Source organism: Chiloscyllium plagiosum, unplaced genomic scaffold, assembly GCF_037043375.1.
Source record: "Chiloscyllium plagiosum isolate Xiang-an unplaced genomic scaffold, Cpla_swu_hap1 HiC_scaffold_29, whole genome shotgun sequence".
Classification (NCBI taxonomy): domain Eukaryota; kingdom Metazoa; phylum Chordata; class Chondrichthyes; order Orectolobiformes; family Hemiscylliidae; genus Chiloscyllium; species Chiloscyllium plagiosum.
This window is the reverse complement of record NW_028270167.1, coordinates 3,755,942-3,773,403: the sequence shown is the minus strand read 5'-3', so window position 1 is coordinate 3,773,403 and position 17,462 is coordinate 3,755,942. Positions and strand designations below refer to the sequence as shown.

The window sequence follows — 17,462 nt, the reverse complement described above, 5'->3', positions numbered from 1 at the left end:
GTGCCACAATGGTCAGACTGATTCTAATCTAAAAAACAGATTTACAGAGTCTTACATGGATTCATGCAGTTTTTGAGCAAAGTAAAATGTAATTCTGCAAGTACAAATTCACCCCACAAACGTGTGTGTGTGTGACCACACTGCACTATACACAGACTCTCCTACAGACACACACACACATTCACACAGACCCTCACTTACACACACACACACACATGCATAAGCATACACGCACACATACACACATAAGTTTGTGGGGTGAATTTGTACTTGCAGAATTACATTTTACTTTGCTCAAAAACTGCATGAATCCATGGAAGACTCTGTAAATCTGTTTTTTAGATTAGAATCAGTCTGACCATTGTGGCACATGCAGCCTCACAGGGAAACTCACACCTTCAATACATTATCTGGGCCGACTTGACACCAATTGTTAAATTCTGGATCAGTGGTGCTGGAAGAGCACAGCAATTCAGGCAGCTTCCGAGGACAGGCAAAATCGACGTTTCGGGCAAAAGCCCTTCATCAGGAATAAAGGCAGAGAGCCTGAAGCGTGGAGAGATAAGCTAGAGGAGGGTGGGGGTGGGGAGAGAGTAGCATAGAGTACAATAGGTCAGTGGGGAAGGAGATGAAGCACCACTGATCCAGAATCTGGTTTCCAGCATCTGCAGTCATTGTTTTTACCAATTGTTAAAGTTCACTTGCAAATGTAACTTTTTTGAAAAACTTTTGTGATTTACATATGAAAGAACTGAAACCAACATGGTCATTCTAAAAGATGAGAGACAATCCAAGTCTTTTTCAATATATGATTACAGTTACATCGCACTGTAAATTTTTGCTATAAATTCTGTGTCTTACAATCTTATTCTCCACAACCACCTGATGAAGGAGCAGCGCTCCGAAAGCTAGTGCTTCCAAATAAATCTGTTGGACTATAACCTGGTGTTGTGTGATTTTTAACTTTGCGATTGAGAAAGTAGTATTGAGCCACTGCAATCCATGTGGTTACACTGACTGTTCCAAAGTAAGGCTGCTGCAGAGTTTCCACCCAGCCACAGTGAAGGAACGGTGATATATTTCCAAGTCAGGATGGTGAGTGGCTTGGACCGGAACGTGAAGCTGGTGGTGTTTCCATGTATCTGCTGTCGTTGTCCTTATAAATGGTAAAGCCAGAAGGTTTGAAAGGTGCTTTTGAAAAAGCTTTTGATGAATTCCTGGGCCATCATGTAAACGGTGTAAACTGCTACCAGTGTGCATCAGTGGCGGGGGGAGTAGATGTTTAAGGTGGTGGGTAAGGTGCTAATCCTGAATTGCATCAAAAATGCACCCATCCAAGAAAATGGAGTTTTCGACCACATTCCTGAGTTTTGCACTGTAGGTTGTGGACAGGCTTTGGGGAGACAAGCGCTGAGTTGTTTGCCTCAGAAACCCCAAATACTGACCTATTTGTGTCGCCTCGGTATTTATATACTTGCTCCAGTTGTACTTCTGGTTAGTGGGAACCCCTCAAAGTGTTTGGTGATTCAGTAATGGTAATACCATTGAATGTCATGGAGAAATGCTCATTGCCTGGCATGAATATTGCTTATCACTTATTATCACAAGCCTGAATTTTATCCCTGTCTTGCTACATATGGACACAAACTGCCTCAACATCTGAGGAGTCAGGAATGAGGCATTCTGCAATAACAAAAAAGTATCCCACTTCTGGCCTTTACGATGGAAGCAGTATCATTGATGAGATTAGATTAGATTCCCTACAGTGTGGAAACAGGCCTTTTGGCCCAACAAGTCCACACCGACCCTCCGAAGAGTAACCCACCCAGACCTATTTCCCTCTGACTAACGTACCTAACACTATGGGCAATTTAGAATGGCCAATTCACCTGACCTGCACATCTTTGGACTGTGGGAGGAAACCGGAGCACCCGGAGGAAACCCACACAGACACTGGGAGAATGTGCAAACTCCACACAGACAGTCGCCCAAGGCTGGAATCGAACCTGTGAGGCAGCAGTGCTAACCACTGAGGCTCCGTGCCACCCTGAAAATGGTTGGACAAAGGATTGCAGCCCTTGAGGAACTCCTGCAAGTATCAGTCAGCCTCAAGAACAGTTACTTTGACCAAACTTCTGATGTTCAATTCCTTTGAAACGTGTTTTCACGTTGACTGCGTGAACTGAGAGTCAATGAGTAGGTAATTGTTCAGTAAGTGCCTCTCATCAATATGTCAACAAACCCTTTCATCACCTTTTTATACCAATGAGCATGTCAATAAAGCCTGTAGATATTTTGTCTTAACCTGTTGAGATGTGTAATAATTCCGTGTGGGACTTGAATGCAGTTCTTCCCCAGAGTGACAGTACCACTGTGTTATAAAAGGCCTTTTTAATTTCAGATTTTATTGGATTCCCCTTCCACCTACTGCTACGGTAGGATTCAAACTCTGATCCCTTCAACATTACCGGAGTCTCTAGATTAATATTGCAGCAATAAGACCACTTCACCATCGGTTCCCCCATCCTTTTAGAACTGTACCCTGTTTCTGCGCGTTCTTTCCACCAAATTGATTCACTTTACACTTCTCAAGTTTCAACTGCCACTTGTCTGCCCATTCTATGAACCTCTGTATGTCCTTTTAAAATTCTACACTATCCTTCCCATAGTTGACAGTGCTCCTAAATTCTGTATGATCTGCAAATGTCGAGATCACTTGTTTGCCAATTCCAGTTGCCACACCGTTAATCAGAATGTCGGAAAGCCAGATTGAGCTGCTATTTTGTGCTGCATATGAGCAGTTTGTGTTTGGTTGAAATGTCTAAACTCTTAGTTCAGGGATGTTGAAATTTCTGAGAGAGGAGACGTCCATCTCATTCATGTGTCAGATCTCAGCTCAGTCCACGGATGTGAAAGGAATAATTGTTTGATGCATTATTACCAGTTTTTCTTCCATGGCTTTTTTTATTATAATGTAGAACCTTCAATTTGATGATTACATTTACTCAATTGAATATTAGAGGGTGAGTTACAAAGGAAGAAATGAAGGGGGTTTATATTGACTGGAGACCAGAGACAGTGTGACTGTCTCCCCCAGTATTTATCGTGTGTGGCACTGTATCCCTGTAATTATAATGCATACAATGTCCTATCTCTGCAGTATAAAGCTGCCCTGCAAGTGGAGGCTGATTGGATATTCCTGTGGCCTGGCAGTGCTGGCTGAGTCTGGATAGGAATGAGAAGCTTGCTATCATCTCTCTCCATTGTTTGATAATTGCACTTATTTAAAATGCCCACTGTCTTTTCCCTCAGCATTGAGTTGTTCCCCATTACTTTGTATCTCTGCGATCAAGTGACTGTTGTCATATTAAAACTGTGTCTTCATTGCCACAGCTGCATCCTCCAGTCAGGAAGCTGACTCACTCTCATTGTTTATAATGAAAACTGTGGCAGCAAATTATCTGTGTGGGTATTACACAGACTAATGGATATGTCAGGCAGGAGCGTCAGATCTTTGGCTGGGGCTAATGTTCTCTGGAATTTGGATTGTGAATGTTTGATCACATACTTTCAAAGCAACTCCAAACACCATATCTGCCTTTGATTTTGCCGATCTTGTTGTTTTGAAAGCTAGTCATGAGTCAGTTTATTATCTGCACACAGATTGGTTCCAGTTGCTTTGGTTTCTTTGGCTAAATGCAGTCTTACGATTATGTGGCACCGTGCCTGTTTGATTGCTATTAAACCTGGAGAAATCTGGGGTGGGGGTGGGGGTGTAAAACCTTTTCTCAGGCTTTAAAACAGATGGTATCAGGTCAGAAAAGATAGGTCTTGATACTTAGTTTTAAATCCCAGTGCTGTAAATGGTACTAAGTGCTGTGAATAACTGGCAAATGATTCAAAAACTCTTATCTTGGCCAGAATCAAGGTTCTCCCTCATTGTGTTTATAATCTGATGGTGTGCTGTGCAGTGTGATGTTATAGCTAACACTATACTCCCCCAGTGATCAGGATTATGACTGATGAGCCTTACTGAACTGTGAGTTCTCACCCTTGTGCCTGCGTGATGCCCACATCAGTTCAGCAGTATACAATAATAAGCACTAACCTTGATCCGAAATCTTCCTTTTAGATTAGATTAGATTCCCTACAGTGTGGAAACAGGCCCTTCGGCCCAACAAGTCCACACCGACCCGCCGAAGCGCAACCTACCCATACCCCTACATTTACCCCTTACCTAACACTACGGGCAATTTAGCATGGCCAATTCACCTGACCTGCACATCTTTGGACTGTGGGAGGAAACTGGAGCACCCGGAGGAAACCCACGCAGACACGGGGAGAACGTGCAAACTCCACACAGACAGTCGCCTGAGGCGGGAATTGAACCCGGGTCTCTGGCGCTGTGAGGCAGCAGTGCTAACCACTGTGCCACCGTGCCACCCACTAATGAGGTTCTGCTTATTCTAACTCTTATGATCCAGCACAAACAAATATTATGTGCATTTTAGTTGTTGCTCATGGTGCACTATTTAGGGAAAGGCAATGGGATATTATTTAGCTGCAGAATGACGTAAATCTGAGCATTAATCTCACCTGACCTTGCGTTTGCGTTGGTTTGTTCCACCTTAATTAACTCCACCAGAAACCTTTTAAGAACTGTTTCTTTCCACAACAGGCCAGGTGTCAGACTGTGAGTGATTGGACAGGACTTAACTGTGGTTGTGATGATGGGAGACAGAATTTGCCCAGACAATTAATCGGCTTTTCAGTGCCCCGAGCTGATTTACCACTCGCCTGTCTGTGCAGGGTTGCACACGATAACAGTCCAAGCACAACACCGCACTGGCAAAGGGCTTGAGTTCTGTGAGCCCAGAGATACCTGCAGCCATTGCCAATCAGCAGAGAAACAAAGGGGGGAGGCTTCTCATCAGAACAGCAACACTACATCTTTATAGACAGGTCTTTTGAGACACTGCCATTGCACATTTTGTATGGAACATAGAAACAGGAGTAGACAATTCAGCCCCTCATGTCTGCATCACCATCCTACATCGTGGCCGAGTGCTTACCTCAATACTATTTTCCAGTGCTATCCCATTCTACACTGGTGCCTAGAAACCTATTGAATTCTTACCTGAATGGGCTTAGAGATTAAACCCTCTGAGCTAGGGAATTCCAAGGATCCGCTCTCACTGATTAAAGTTCCTCCTCCTCTCAGTCTTAAATGACTGGCCCCTTATTCTGAGGATGTAGTCCCTGATGCTAAACCACCACTTCCTCCCCACCCCATCTCTTTCCCTCCCACCTCCCATCCCCCAAGTCACCTTTTCTGCTTCTGCCTTGTCTAGCCCTTTTAAGAATTTTGAGGTCAAGATCACCTCCAGAAAGGAATCGCGAGAAACTCCTGACCGAGCTTCCCCAGTACTGCTCCGTAGAACAGTCCCGTCACTTCAGGGGTGGTCTGATGAACCTCTGCTACAGTCCCTCAATGGAAATGAGGCTGGTTTCAGTGGAGACTGGAAGCAGAGAAGCTAAACCTTTATTATATTAGATTAAGTGTGTACAGAGTGGTTAGAGGTGCTGCATACCACTGAACAAGGCAGAGAGATCCGTTTTCAGTAATATATTTTATGCTGAATTAATTGTTCTTAAAGGAATAGCTGGTAGCACAGTGGCTCGGTGGTTAGCGCTGCTGCCAGGAACCTGGGTTCGATTCCAGCTTTGGGCATCTGTCTGTGTGGAGTTTGCACATTCTCCCCGTGGTAAAACAATCACTGCAGATGCTGGAAACCAGATTCTGGATCAGTGGTGCTGGAAGAGCACAGCAGTTCAGGCAGCATCCGGGGAGCAGTAAAATCGACGTTTCGGGCAAAAGCCCTTCATCAGGAATAAAAGCAGAGAGCCTGAAGCGTGGAGAGGTAAGCTAGAGGAGGGTGGGGGTGGGGAGAAAATAGCATAGAGTACAATGGGTGAGTGGGGGAGGGGATGAAGGTGATAGGTCAGGGAGGAGAGGGTGAAGTGGATAGGTGGAAAAGGAGATAGGCAGGTCGGACAAGTCCGGACAAGTCATGGGGACAGTGTGGAGCTGGAAATTTGGAACTAGGGTAAGGTGAGGGAAGGGGAAATGAGGAAACTGTTGAAGTCCACATTGATGCCCTGGGGTTGAAGTGTTCCGAGGCGGAAGATGAGGCGTTCTTCCTCTAGGTGTCTAGTGGTGAGGGACCGGCGGTGAAGGAGGCCCAGGACCTCCATGTCCTCAGCAGAGTGGGAGTGGGGAGTTGAAATGTTGGGCCACGGGGTGGTGTGGTTGATTTGGTGCGGGTGACCCGGAGATGTTCCCTAAAGCGCTCTGCTAGGAGGCGTCCAGTCTCCCCAATGTGGAGGAGACCGCATCGGGAGCAACGGATACAGTAAATGATATTAGTGGATGTGCAGGTACAACTTTGATGGATGTGGAAGGCTCCTTTAGGAGGTGAGGGAGGAGGTGTGGGCGCAGGTTTTGCAATTCCTGCGGTGGCAGGGGAAGGTGCCAGGATGGGAGGGTGGGTTGTAGGGGGGCGTGGACCTGACCAGGTAATCCCAGAGGGAACAGTCTTTGCGGAAGGCGGAAAGGGGTGGGGAGGGAAATATATGCCTGGTGGTGGGGTCTGTTTGGAGGTGGCGGAAATGTCGGCGGATGATTTGGTTTATGTGAAGGTTGGTAGGGTGGAAAGTGAGCACCAGGGGCGTTCTGTCCTTGTTACGGTTGGAGGAGTGGGGTCTGAGGGCGGAGGTGCGGGATGTGGACGAGATGCGTTGGAGGGCATCTTTAACCACATGGGAAGGGAAATTGCGGTCTCTAAAGAAGAAGGCCATCTGGTGTGTTCTGTGGTGGAACTGGTCCTCCTAGGAGCAGATACGGCGGAGGCAGAGGAATTGGGAATACGGGATGGCATTTTTGCAAGAGGTAGGGTGGGAAGAGGTGTAATCCAGGTAGCTGTGGGAGCCGGTGGGTTTGTAAAAAATGTCAGTGTCAAGTCAGTCGTCATTAATGGAGATGGAGAGGTCCAGGAAGGGGAGGGAGGTGTCAGAGATGGTCCAGGTAAATTTAAGGTCAGGGTGGAATGTGTTGGTGAAGTTGATGAATTGCTCAACCTCCTCGCGGGAGCACGAGGTGGCGCCAATGCAGTCATCAATGTAGCGGAGGAAGAGGTGGGGAGTGGTGCCGGTGTAATTACGGAAGATCAACTGTTCTACGTAGCCAACAAAGAGACAGGCACAGCTGGGGCCCATACGTGTGCCCATGGCTACCCCTTTGGTCTGGAGGAAGTGGGAGGATTCGAAGGAGAAATTATTAAGGGTGAGGACCTTAATAATGAGAGTGTCAGTGGAAGGGTACTGTTGGGGACGTCTGGAGAGGAAAAAACGGAGGGCTTGGAGGCCCTGGTCATGGCAGATGGAGGTGTAGAGGAATTGGATATCCATGGTGAAGATGAGGCATTGAGGGCCGTGGAAACGGAAGTCTTGGAGGAGGTGGAGGGTGTGGGTGGTGTATCGAACGTATGTGGGGAGTTCCTGGACTAGGGGGGAATAGGACAGTGTCGAGGTAGGCAGAGATGAGTTCAGTGGGGCAGGAGCAGGCTAAGACAATGGGTCGGCCAGGGTGGTCAGGCTTGTGGATCTTGGGAAGGAGGTAGAACCGGGCAGTGCGTAGTTCCCGGACTATGAGGTTGGAAGCTGTGGGTGGGAGATCTCCTGAGGTGATGAGGTTCTGTATGGTCTGGGACATGATGGTTTGGTGATGGGTTGTGGGGTCATGGTCGAGGGGGCGGTAGGAGGAGGTCTCCTCGAATTGGCGTTTGGCTTCAGCGGTGTAGAGATCAGTGCGCCAGACTACCACTGCGCCCCCGTTATCTGCTGGCTTGATGGTGAGGTTGGGATTGGAGCAGAGGGATTGGAGGGCTGCACATTGTGAGGGTGAGAGGTTGGAGTGGGGGAGGGGGGTGGACAGGTTGAGGTGGTTAATGTCCCGGCGGCAGTTAGAAATGAAGAGGTCGAGGGCAGGTAATAGGCCAGCGCAGGGTGTCCAGGTGGATGCAGTGTGTTGGAGGTGGGCGAAGGGGTCCTCGGAAGGTGGGCGGGAGTCCTGATTGTGAAAGTAAGCTCGGAGGTGGAGGTGGAGGCGACGGAAGAAGTGTTTGACATCACAGCGTGTATTAAATTCATTGATGCGTGGACGGAGGGGGATGAAGGTGAGTCCTTTGCTGAGGACTGAACGTTCGTCCTCAGTGAGGGGAAGATCTGGAGGGATGATAAAAACTCGGCAGGGCTGGGAGCTGGTGTGGGTGTGGAGCTGGGAGTGGGGTCGGAGCCAGTACCTGGAGTGGGTGTGATGGTGGGGGGAATGGGGGTAGAGTCATGAGCAGGGGTAGTGTTCCCCTCGGGGTTCTGGGGGGTGGGGATAGTGACAGTGGGGTCTGTGGGGGGCGTGTCAGCAGAATGCAGGTGAGTGGCGCTGGTGGGGGCGGAAGTGGTGGCAGATACAGCAGTAGGGGTGGCGGAAGTCACTGAGCGTGTGACATCAGTGATGATGTGAGGGCCGGAAGTGACGTGTGATGCATGAGGAATTGTGAGGGATGGAAGTGGTTGTGGGAGTGGCCATGATGGGGGAGGAAGTGACATCATCAATCTGCGTGGGGGTGGCAGCTGCATCAGCCGCACGGCTAATGGCGTCCAAGCAGTTCCAGAGGCCGGGGGAATATTCTGGAATGTTTGAGGAGCGCTGGTTATGGAGGTGGGTAGATAAAAGTTTGTTGTACTTACAGTTTTTGATGTTTGAGATGGAGTTGAAATACTGTTTGTTGAGAGTATGAATTCTCCTGAGGATGTAGTACAGAGTGGGTCCTTTGCAATTCTGAGAGAGTGTGGCCCTCAGCTGAGGCAGGGCTGACTGTAGAGAGGTTAGGTACCGGCGCATTGCTGCAAGCGTGGAGCGGAGGATCTTGAAGGAGAACCGTTGCTGGTGTTTTTGAATCTGTAGTCTGTACTGTTTGTCCTGTTCGGGTCCGAACTCTGCTGGTTTAAAGGTGGTCCGGAGTCCGTGTGGGATGAGTTGGTTACAGAGGCAGGCACAGAAGAATCAAATGTGGCTGTGATAGCGAGTTTGTTTCAGGACATGGTTGAAGAGCTTCAGGGCAGAGGAAATGACCTGAGAGTTGCAGTGGGAGAGGGACTCCCTGAGATTCTTGTAGAGAGAGGAGGAAAATTTCTTCAAGGCAGGCATCCTTGTAAGAGGATTCGCAGTAGGGTTAAAATCAATGAGGTAAAAACAATGACTGCAGATGCTGGAAACCAGATTCTGGATTAGTGGTGCTGGAAGAGCACAGCAGTTCAGGCAGCATCCGAGGAACAGTAAAATCGACTTTTCGGGCAAAAGCCCTTCATCAGGAATAAAGGCAGAGAGCCTGAAGCGTGGAGAGATAAGCTAGAGGAGGGTGGGGGTAGGGAGAGAGTAGCATAGAGTACAATGGGTGAGTGGGGGAGGGGATGAAGGTGATAGGTCAGGGAGGAGAGGGTGGAGTGGATAGGTGGAAAAGGAGATAGGTAGGTCGGACAAGTCCGGACAAGTCATGGGGACGGTGCTGAGCTGGAAGTTTGGAACTAGGGTGAGGTGGGGGAAGGGGAAATGAGGAAACTGTTGAAGTCCACATTGATGCCCTGGGGTTGAAGTGTTCCGAGGCGGAAGATGAGGCGTTCTTCCTCCAGGCGTCTGGTGGTGAGGGAGCGGCGGTGAAGGAGGCCCAGGACCTCGGCAGAGTGGGAGTGGGGAGTTGAAATGTTGGGCCACGGGGCGGTTTGGTTGATTGGTGCGGGTGTCCCGGATATGTTTCCTAAAGCGCTCTGCTAGGAGGCGCCCAGTCTCCCCAATGTAGAGGAGACCACATCGGGAGCAACGGATACAGTAAATGATATTAGTGGATGTGCAAGTAAAACTTTGATGGATGTGGAAGGCTCTTTTAGGGCCTTGGATAGAGGTGAAGGAGGAGGTGTGGGCGCAGGTTTTACAGTTCCTGCGGTGGCAGGGGAAAGTGCCAGGATGGGAGGGTGGGTTGTAGGGGGGCGTGGACCTGACCAGGTAGTCACGGAGGGAACTGTCTTTGCGGATTCTCCCCGTGTCTGCTTGGGTTTCCTCCGGGTGCTCCGGTTCCCTCCATGATCCATTGATATGCAGGTCAGGTGAATTGGCCGTGCTAAATTGCCCGTAGTGTTAGGTGCATTAGTCAGAGGGAAATGTAAGGGAATAGGCCTGGGTGGGTTACTGTTCGGAGGGTCGGTGAGGACTTGTTGGGCCAAATGGCCTGTTTCCACATTGTAGGGAATCTAATCTAATCTGAGTTTGAGTTCTGACAGGGCCACTTAGCTCATGACTACATTACAGCCTTGGTCCAAACATTGGCAAAAGAATTGAACTCTAGAGGTGAGCTGCGAATGACTGCTCTTGACTGTAACTAGCATTTAATTAAATGTGGTATCAAGGACCCCTAGCCTAAAGAGTCAATGGAAATGGGGAGTTTGGGAAGGGGGGAGTTTGGGAAGGGGGGAGTTTGGGAAGGGGGGAGTTCTCTCCTGTACATGGAACCATACTTTGTATAAAGGAAGACGGTTGTAGTTGGATTTCATTCATCTCTATTGCAGGTCTTCAATGGAGAAATTCTTCAGGGTAGTATCCTCAGCTCAGCCATCTTCAGCTACTTCATCAGTGACCTTCACTCCATTGTAAGACAGGGGTGGGGATGTTTGCTGGTGATTGCACAGTGTTCAGTACCATTTGTGAATTCTCAGATACTGAAGAAGTCCATATCTAAATCCAGCAAGATCTGGGATTGGACTGAGAAGTGGCAAGTTGCATTCAGGCCTCAAAAATGCCAGGCAATAACCATCTCCAACAAAGAATGTAACCATTGACCAGAAACTGAACTGGACCAACCATATAGATGCAGTGGCTACAGGAGTGAGTAAAAGGCTAGGAATTCTGCAGGGAGAAACTCCCTTCCAGACTCCTTAAAGCCTCCCCGCCATTGACAAGAAACAGGGTCAAGCATGTGAGGGAATCCCTCCTACTTGTCTGGGTGGACCCAACTGAACAACATTCAAAACGCTTGGCACTGTCCAGGACAAAGCTGCTGCTTGATTGACACCACATCCGCCACTTCCAACATTCCCTCCCCTCAACATCAATGCACAGTAGCAGCAAGGTGTACCATCTACAAGATGTACTGCAGCTACTCACCTAGGCTCCTCTGACAGCATCTTCGACACACCTACCCTCTGACAGCACAAGGGCAGCTGATACATGGGAATATCACCACTTGCATGTTCCCCTCCGAACCACAGTCCATCCTGACTTGGACTCACACTTCAATTCCTTCTGTATTGCGGGGTCCTCTCTTCCTGAGACCACTGAGTTGCCTACCCTCCAAGGATTGCAGTGGTTCAAGAAATTGCACCACCACTACCTTCCCGAATGATAGTTAGGGATGGACAATAATGGTGGCCTAGCCAGTGATGCCCAGTGAACAACTTTTTATGTTTAAATGCCGGGGTGATCACCATAGGCGAGGGCCATAGAAAACTAGTCACAGCATTCTTGTTTCCAATCTTCCAGTTTCTCTAAAAGAAAAGGGTGCAGTGGACTGGTTGCCTTATGAAGAAGGCTAAACAGGCTGAGCTCCTATCCTCTCGAGTTTAGGAGCATCTGAAGTGACTAAATTGAAACAGAAAAAGATCCTGAGGGGAATTGACCCATTTGGATTTTGAAAGGATGTTCCCTCTTGTGGGAAAATCCAGAACTAGGGTCAGAGTTTAAAAATAAGGGAACACTCATTTACGACTGAGATGTGGAAACATTCATTTTTGTCTGAGGGTTGGCTGTGAGTCTTTGGAATTCCCTTCCTCAAGGTAGTGGATTCAGAATCTTGTAATATCTTAAGAGAGAGGCAGATTCGTGATGATCAGGGGCTGACAATAAAATCAGATCAGCCACGATCTTGCTGAACGCCAGAGTAGGCCCGAAGTAATCTACTCTTTTCCTTGTTCATGCAGACACTGGCTGGGGCAGGATTAGATTCTGGTCTGATTTTTCCCTTTGATGTTTCCTAATCTGGGTCACAGAAGAGAATTTCAGTCTGAAACCAGCACCAACTCAGTTAAACGGCAGGCATTATTGTCCAATCATTCGGGATGCAGCAGCCTTACATAGACAATGTTTCTGCTGTCTGAAGCTCAAACCCTCCAAAGATGTTGCTGGGTCTGGATGCATTGAGCTATAGGGAAAGGCTGAATAGGCAGAGGTGTTTTTCCCTGGAGCGTCAGAGGCTGAGAGGTGACCTTATAGAGTTTAACAAACTTGAATGAGGGGCATGGATAGGATGTTTAGAGAAGGTCTTTTTCCCCAGGGTAGGTGAGTCCAAAACTAGAGGGCATAGGTTTAAAGTGAGGGGGGAAAAGGTAAAAAGGGACCTGAGGAGCATGTTTTTCACACAGAGGGTGGTGTGTGTAAGGAATGAGCTTCCAGAGGAAGTGGTGGAGGCTGGTACAATAACAGCATTTAAAAGTCATCTGGGTGGGTATATGAATAGGAAGAGTTTGGTGGGATATGGGACAAATGCTGGAAAATAGAACTTGATTAATTTGGGATATCTGGTTGGCATGGACGAGTTGGACCGAAGGGTCTGTTTCCATGCTGTCCATCTCTCTGACTGTATCTGTTATTGAGTCCTGGTTCCTGTCTGAAGTGCAGTGTTCATTCACATCTTTCACATCCATTTCTGGGAGAAACAGTGCACCAGCAGTCTGTTTTCCTGAGGAGGTGGAGGTAACAAGTGTTTATGGTGGACAAAACAATGGGTTGAAAGTAAGTTTAGAGTTGAAGGGAATACGTGGAGACAAATGCAAGCCCTTATTTTTCAAAAACGGATTGAGAGAAATAACGCTGGCCATTAATGCAAGACCACCCTCCCCACTCCCCCGGTTCCCCACTTGGGTCAAGTCCCCAGATTGGCATTTAACACTGAGAACAAACTCCAGGAAGAGACTTAATTCAGGTCAATTTTCAACTCCATCTGCAATCTGCCCTCTATCCCTCTCTGTATACAGCTGTTAGAAATTGAGATCTCTCGGCATCACGTCTCAAAGGTCCCATCAAACATTAGGTAACAGCTAAAAACAAGCACTGAAAATACTGGAGAAGCTCAGCAGGTCTGGCAGCATCTGTGGAGAGCAACAGTTAACATATTGAAGAAGTATTAAGTTTCTGAAGAAGGGTCACTGGGCTCGAAATGTTAACTCTGTTTCTCTCTCCACAGACCTGCTGAGTTTCTCCAGCATTGTCTGTGTTTGTTTCAGATTTTCAGCATCTACAATATTTTGCTTTTATTAGGCAACTCCACTGCCTTCAAAGTTCTAACTTTTTAAAGAGCTCTCAGTACTTCATGCTTTCTAAAGATATTGACAAAAAGCAAATGCGACAATATGCAAACAACATGTTTACCCTTTCTTAAATTTGCACATGCTTTTCTTAAAAAAAGAACTATCCGTATGAACTTTATTTGAAATTTGTCTTTGACGTTTTTATTAAATAATCTAGAAAATCAATTGGGTACAGAGAGCCAAAAGAAACAGGTAGAAGGTTGCCTGTCTGGCAGGAAGCAGAGAGTGGGGATAAAAGGGCCCTTCTCAGGATAGCAGCCGGTGACAAGGGGTGTTCCTCAAGGCTCAGTGTTGGCAACACAACTTTTCACTTGATACATTAATGATCTGGATGAAGGAACTGAGGGCATTCTGGCTGAGTTTGCAGATGGTACAAAGATAGGCTGAGGGGCAGGTAGAATTGAGGAGGTGGGGAAGGTGCACGTTAGGAGACTGGGCAAAGAGTTGGCAGATGGAATACAATGTGTGAGGTCATGCACTCTGGTAGGAAAAACTATTTTCTAAATGGGGAGAAAATTCAGAAATCTGAGGTGCAAAGGGACTTGGGAGTCCTCGTCAAGGTTTCCTTTCAGGTAAACTTGCAGATTGAGTCAGTATTTAGGAAGGCAAATACAATGTTGTTATTCATCTCGAGAGGACTAGAATGTAAAAGCAGGGAGGCAAAAGTGAGGACTGCAGATGCTGGAATCCAGAGTCTAGATTTTTTAGAGTGGTGCTGGAAAAGTGCAACAGGTCAGGCAGCATACCAGGAACAGGAAAATCGATGTTTCGGGCAAAAGCAGGAATCTGTAAAAGCAGGGATGTATTTCTGAGATTCCATAAGGACCACATTTGGAGTATTGTGAGAAATTTTGGGCCCCATATCTCTGGAAGGATGTACTGACCTTCGAGCAGGTCCAGAGGAGGTTCACGAGAATGATCCCGGGAATAAAATGTTTAACCTATGAGGAGCATTTGAGGGCTTTGGGACTATACTCAGAGATTAGAAGGATGAGGGGGATCTAATTGAAAGTTACAGAATACTGAAAAGCGTGCACAGAGTGGGCATTGGGAAGATGTTCCCATTGGTAGGAGAGGCTGGACCTGAGGGCACAGCCTTAGAGTAAAGAGAAGACCCTTTAGAACGGAGATAAGGAAAATCTTCTTCAGCCAGAGAGTGGGGAATCTATGGAATTCAAGAAAGCTTGGAGGCCAGGTCATTGAGCACATTTAAAACCGAGATGGGTAGGTTCTTGGTTGACAAGAGGATCAAAGTTTATAGGGAGAAAGTGGGGCAATGGGTTTGAAAACTCCAACAGCCATGATTGAATGGTGGAACAGACTCAATGGACTGAATAGTCTAATTTCTGCTCCTGTGTCTTATGGTCCTACAGTATTTCTGTAGGTGCAGTGAATTAAACTGTCTGTGTTCACACTGCAAAATTCAAGCTCAGCTCAATGTCACAGCACTAAGTAAATGCATTGACTATAGGTCTTGGGAGACGGTAGTTCTTCGAAGAAAATCTTTAATAAAGGCTATAAAAGGCAATTCAGTGACATAAGCAATAAAAGTGTATTATAAAATGGAAAGTGACTGGCCTTGTATCTCTCTGGTTGTCTGATGGTATTTCTTTGGTGTAGTATCTCCCTAGCAGTCTAACAGTGCTGCTGCCGGGGAATCTCCATGGGAATGTGTGACCGTGCTACTGTTTCACTGGCTATCTGACAGTGACTAGTATCTCTCTGTCCCTGGTGATGGTGCCAATGTAATGCATTGTATCCTGGCCCACTCACACACTGGCAGTAGTTTTTTTTTGACTGTTGCGAGTTCTTCGATAACGCCATTGTTGCATTCTTGTGCAACCCCACCTTATAGAAAAGTCATGCTTTAGAAACAGCACTTAAAGTGTTAGCGATGTAATCACGTAACAGTCAACACATGCATTAGAAACCGTGTCCCCAATTTGTCAAATGTGTTACAGCGAATTTGTGTTAACAAAACTTGTGTTGTAGCAGAATGAGCTAAGTTCAAGCCTGAAATGAGGAATGTGCTACCTTTCTCCAGGCTCACACCCACATGTCACATATGGAGGATCACTCAAATCAATCCATTCCTTTGTGTCACTTTCAGAGGGAGGAGAGATTAACCTGTTCCATCCGCACTGAATTTAGTTTCTGATGTCTCAGATGAAAAAACCCTTTCAAATGTTCTGATGGCATTGGTCTTTGTTGAGATTGCGGTGTGTTTGTTGTTACAGGTTAAATGGCTCGTTGCCTGTAAATGTGGAGCCACAGAATGCGACTCTATTCTTCAAAAGGACTGTGACCTATGACCTCGCTGGGACATATGTCTGTGAAGCTACAAACGCAATTGGTACCCGGTCGGGTCTGGTTGAGGTCAACATTACAGGTAGGATGGGGCCTGTGGAAAAATCTTTATTAACCAAAGCTTGCTAATCTTGAACCTGCTATCTTTGCAGCAACTCATAATCGCATGATTGGTGTGCGGCGCGGTGTTCTAAATACTTTCTTGCTGAATCTAAGCACTTTACTGTTCTCATCTCTCATCTGTCATGGAGCTATTCTCACCTTCATTTAGTTTTACAAATCCAGCTGCCAGACTCAAATGTCATCCTCTCATCATTTATGAGTAGATGCAAGAGGAGCGACTGTTAGAATCAGATGATGTGAAACTTTGAGATCTCTGCCTTGTACAGATAAGAAACATCTCAACTCTTGCAGAACAGTGCAGTAGGGATGGGGAGTCAGGGGCATATTCTTCATTCTGAGTTAGTTACCACGCTGAATGACGAATGAGATAACGTGACCATTCCTCTCCATCTTTGATTAGATCAAGAATTCGAAGTAAGAGTAAAGCACACAATTGCGCGCAGTGGTCAACGGAAAAGGTGTAAATTCCGAATTGAGAAGAAGAATATCCAGACACTAGCCAGTCTGTCAGGGTTACTAAGGAAGTGGGCACTTCATTGTTTGTGAAAAGGGCAAGGCTGAGAGAGGGCAAGAGCAAGAGATCTATTCTGTACCATCTGTCTACGGAGGAAATGGATCAGTCAGGTTTGATGGATCAGAATTGTATCAAAGGGATGGTGTGAGGTGGCCTGTCATAATTTCAGAATGTGGTCCTGAGGTCTTCAGGAACTGACATTGTTCATTACTGAGGGGCTATGAAATGTTAAACATGACACCAAGATAGTGGGGCTGCAGGGGATATTAAATGATTTTTGTTTCAAATGTTTAGTGGATCCACCCAAGTTTTTAATTATGCACATCACCAACTATTGCAACAGCTACTTGTTTCAACTTCATTTCAGTCATTATCAGCTCTTCAAACCTCGACAAAAATTATATTTTAAGTTTATATTATACAATATAAGAGGATGCTTATAATATCAGCAAGTAATGAATTTGAGTGGTAGTTGCCGCATCTGTATATAATTATTGCAGAACAATTATTCAACAAGATAAAGGTTACTCCCTGTGAATGCTTGGGGCTCTGTTATTCCTGTGCACAACTGGATGCAATTACTATTTCACTTCCATCCCTCTCTTCATTTTAACCATTTGTACATGGGTTACTAGTTAATCCTTGCTACAAGGAGGCCTGAGCTCAATGCTTTGTGTCACACTTATCAGGACTAGCCCATAAGGGACAGACTTGAAAAGGGAACACTAATTTATACAGCACAATTTAAACACCACGGTATCCCTCTGTCAAATGTATGGGTTAGCTGCTCAAACAGAAAATGCTGTAATCCTTCTCTCTAGTCTATTGGTATTAAACCTGCACAGAAGATTCTGTGAAAGTTTGTGAACTGATGGGCGGTAGATGGTTGTTGCATGACATGATACTGTGTTGGGAAATGGGTGCCTTGCTGGGTCTTGTTAGTATTGGTCTAAGTTATTGCATGGTGTGCTGGAAGGCGTCTGTCTCAGTTGGGAGTGCAAATTAATGATGTCTGCCTTCAAGTAAAAACCCTGCAGTCAGACTGAGA

The 17,462-nt window shown here is 46.6% G+C and overlaps 1 protein-coding gene across 5 annotated transcripts in view; it reads left to right on the top strand.

The window, feature by feature from the left end:
- Positions 1-17,462, top strand: part of nectin1b (nectin cell adhesion molecule 1b) — a 557,504-nt gene that overhangs the window by 155,827 nt on the left and 384,215 nt on the right. For all 5 annotated transcript variants that reach the window (XM_087976317.1, XM_087976315.1, XM_087976313.1 and 2 more), the window contains exon 5: positions 15,708-15,859. In XM_087976317.1, the coding sequence (XP_087832443.1) occupies positions 15,708-15,859 (152 nt within the window). The remainder of the gene's footprint in view (positions 1-15,707; positions 15,860-17,462) is intronic.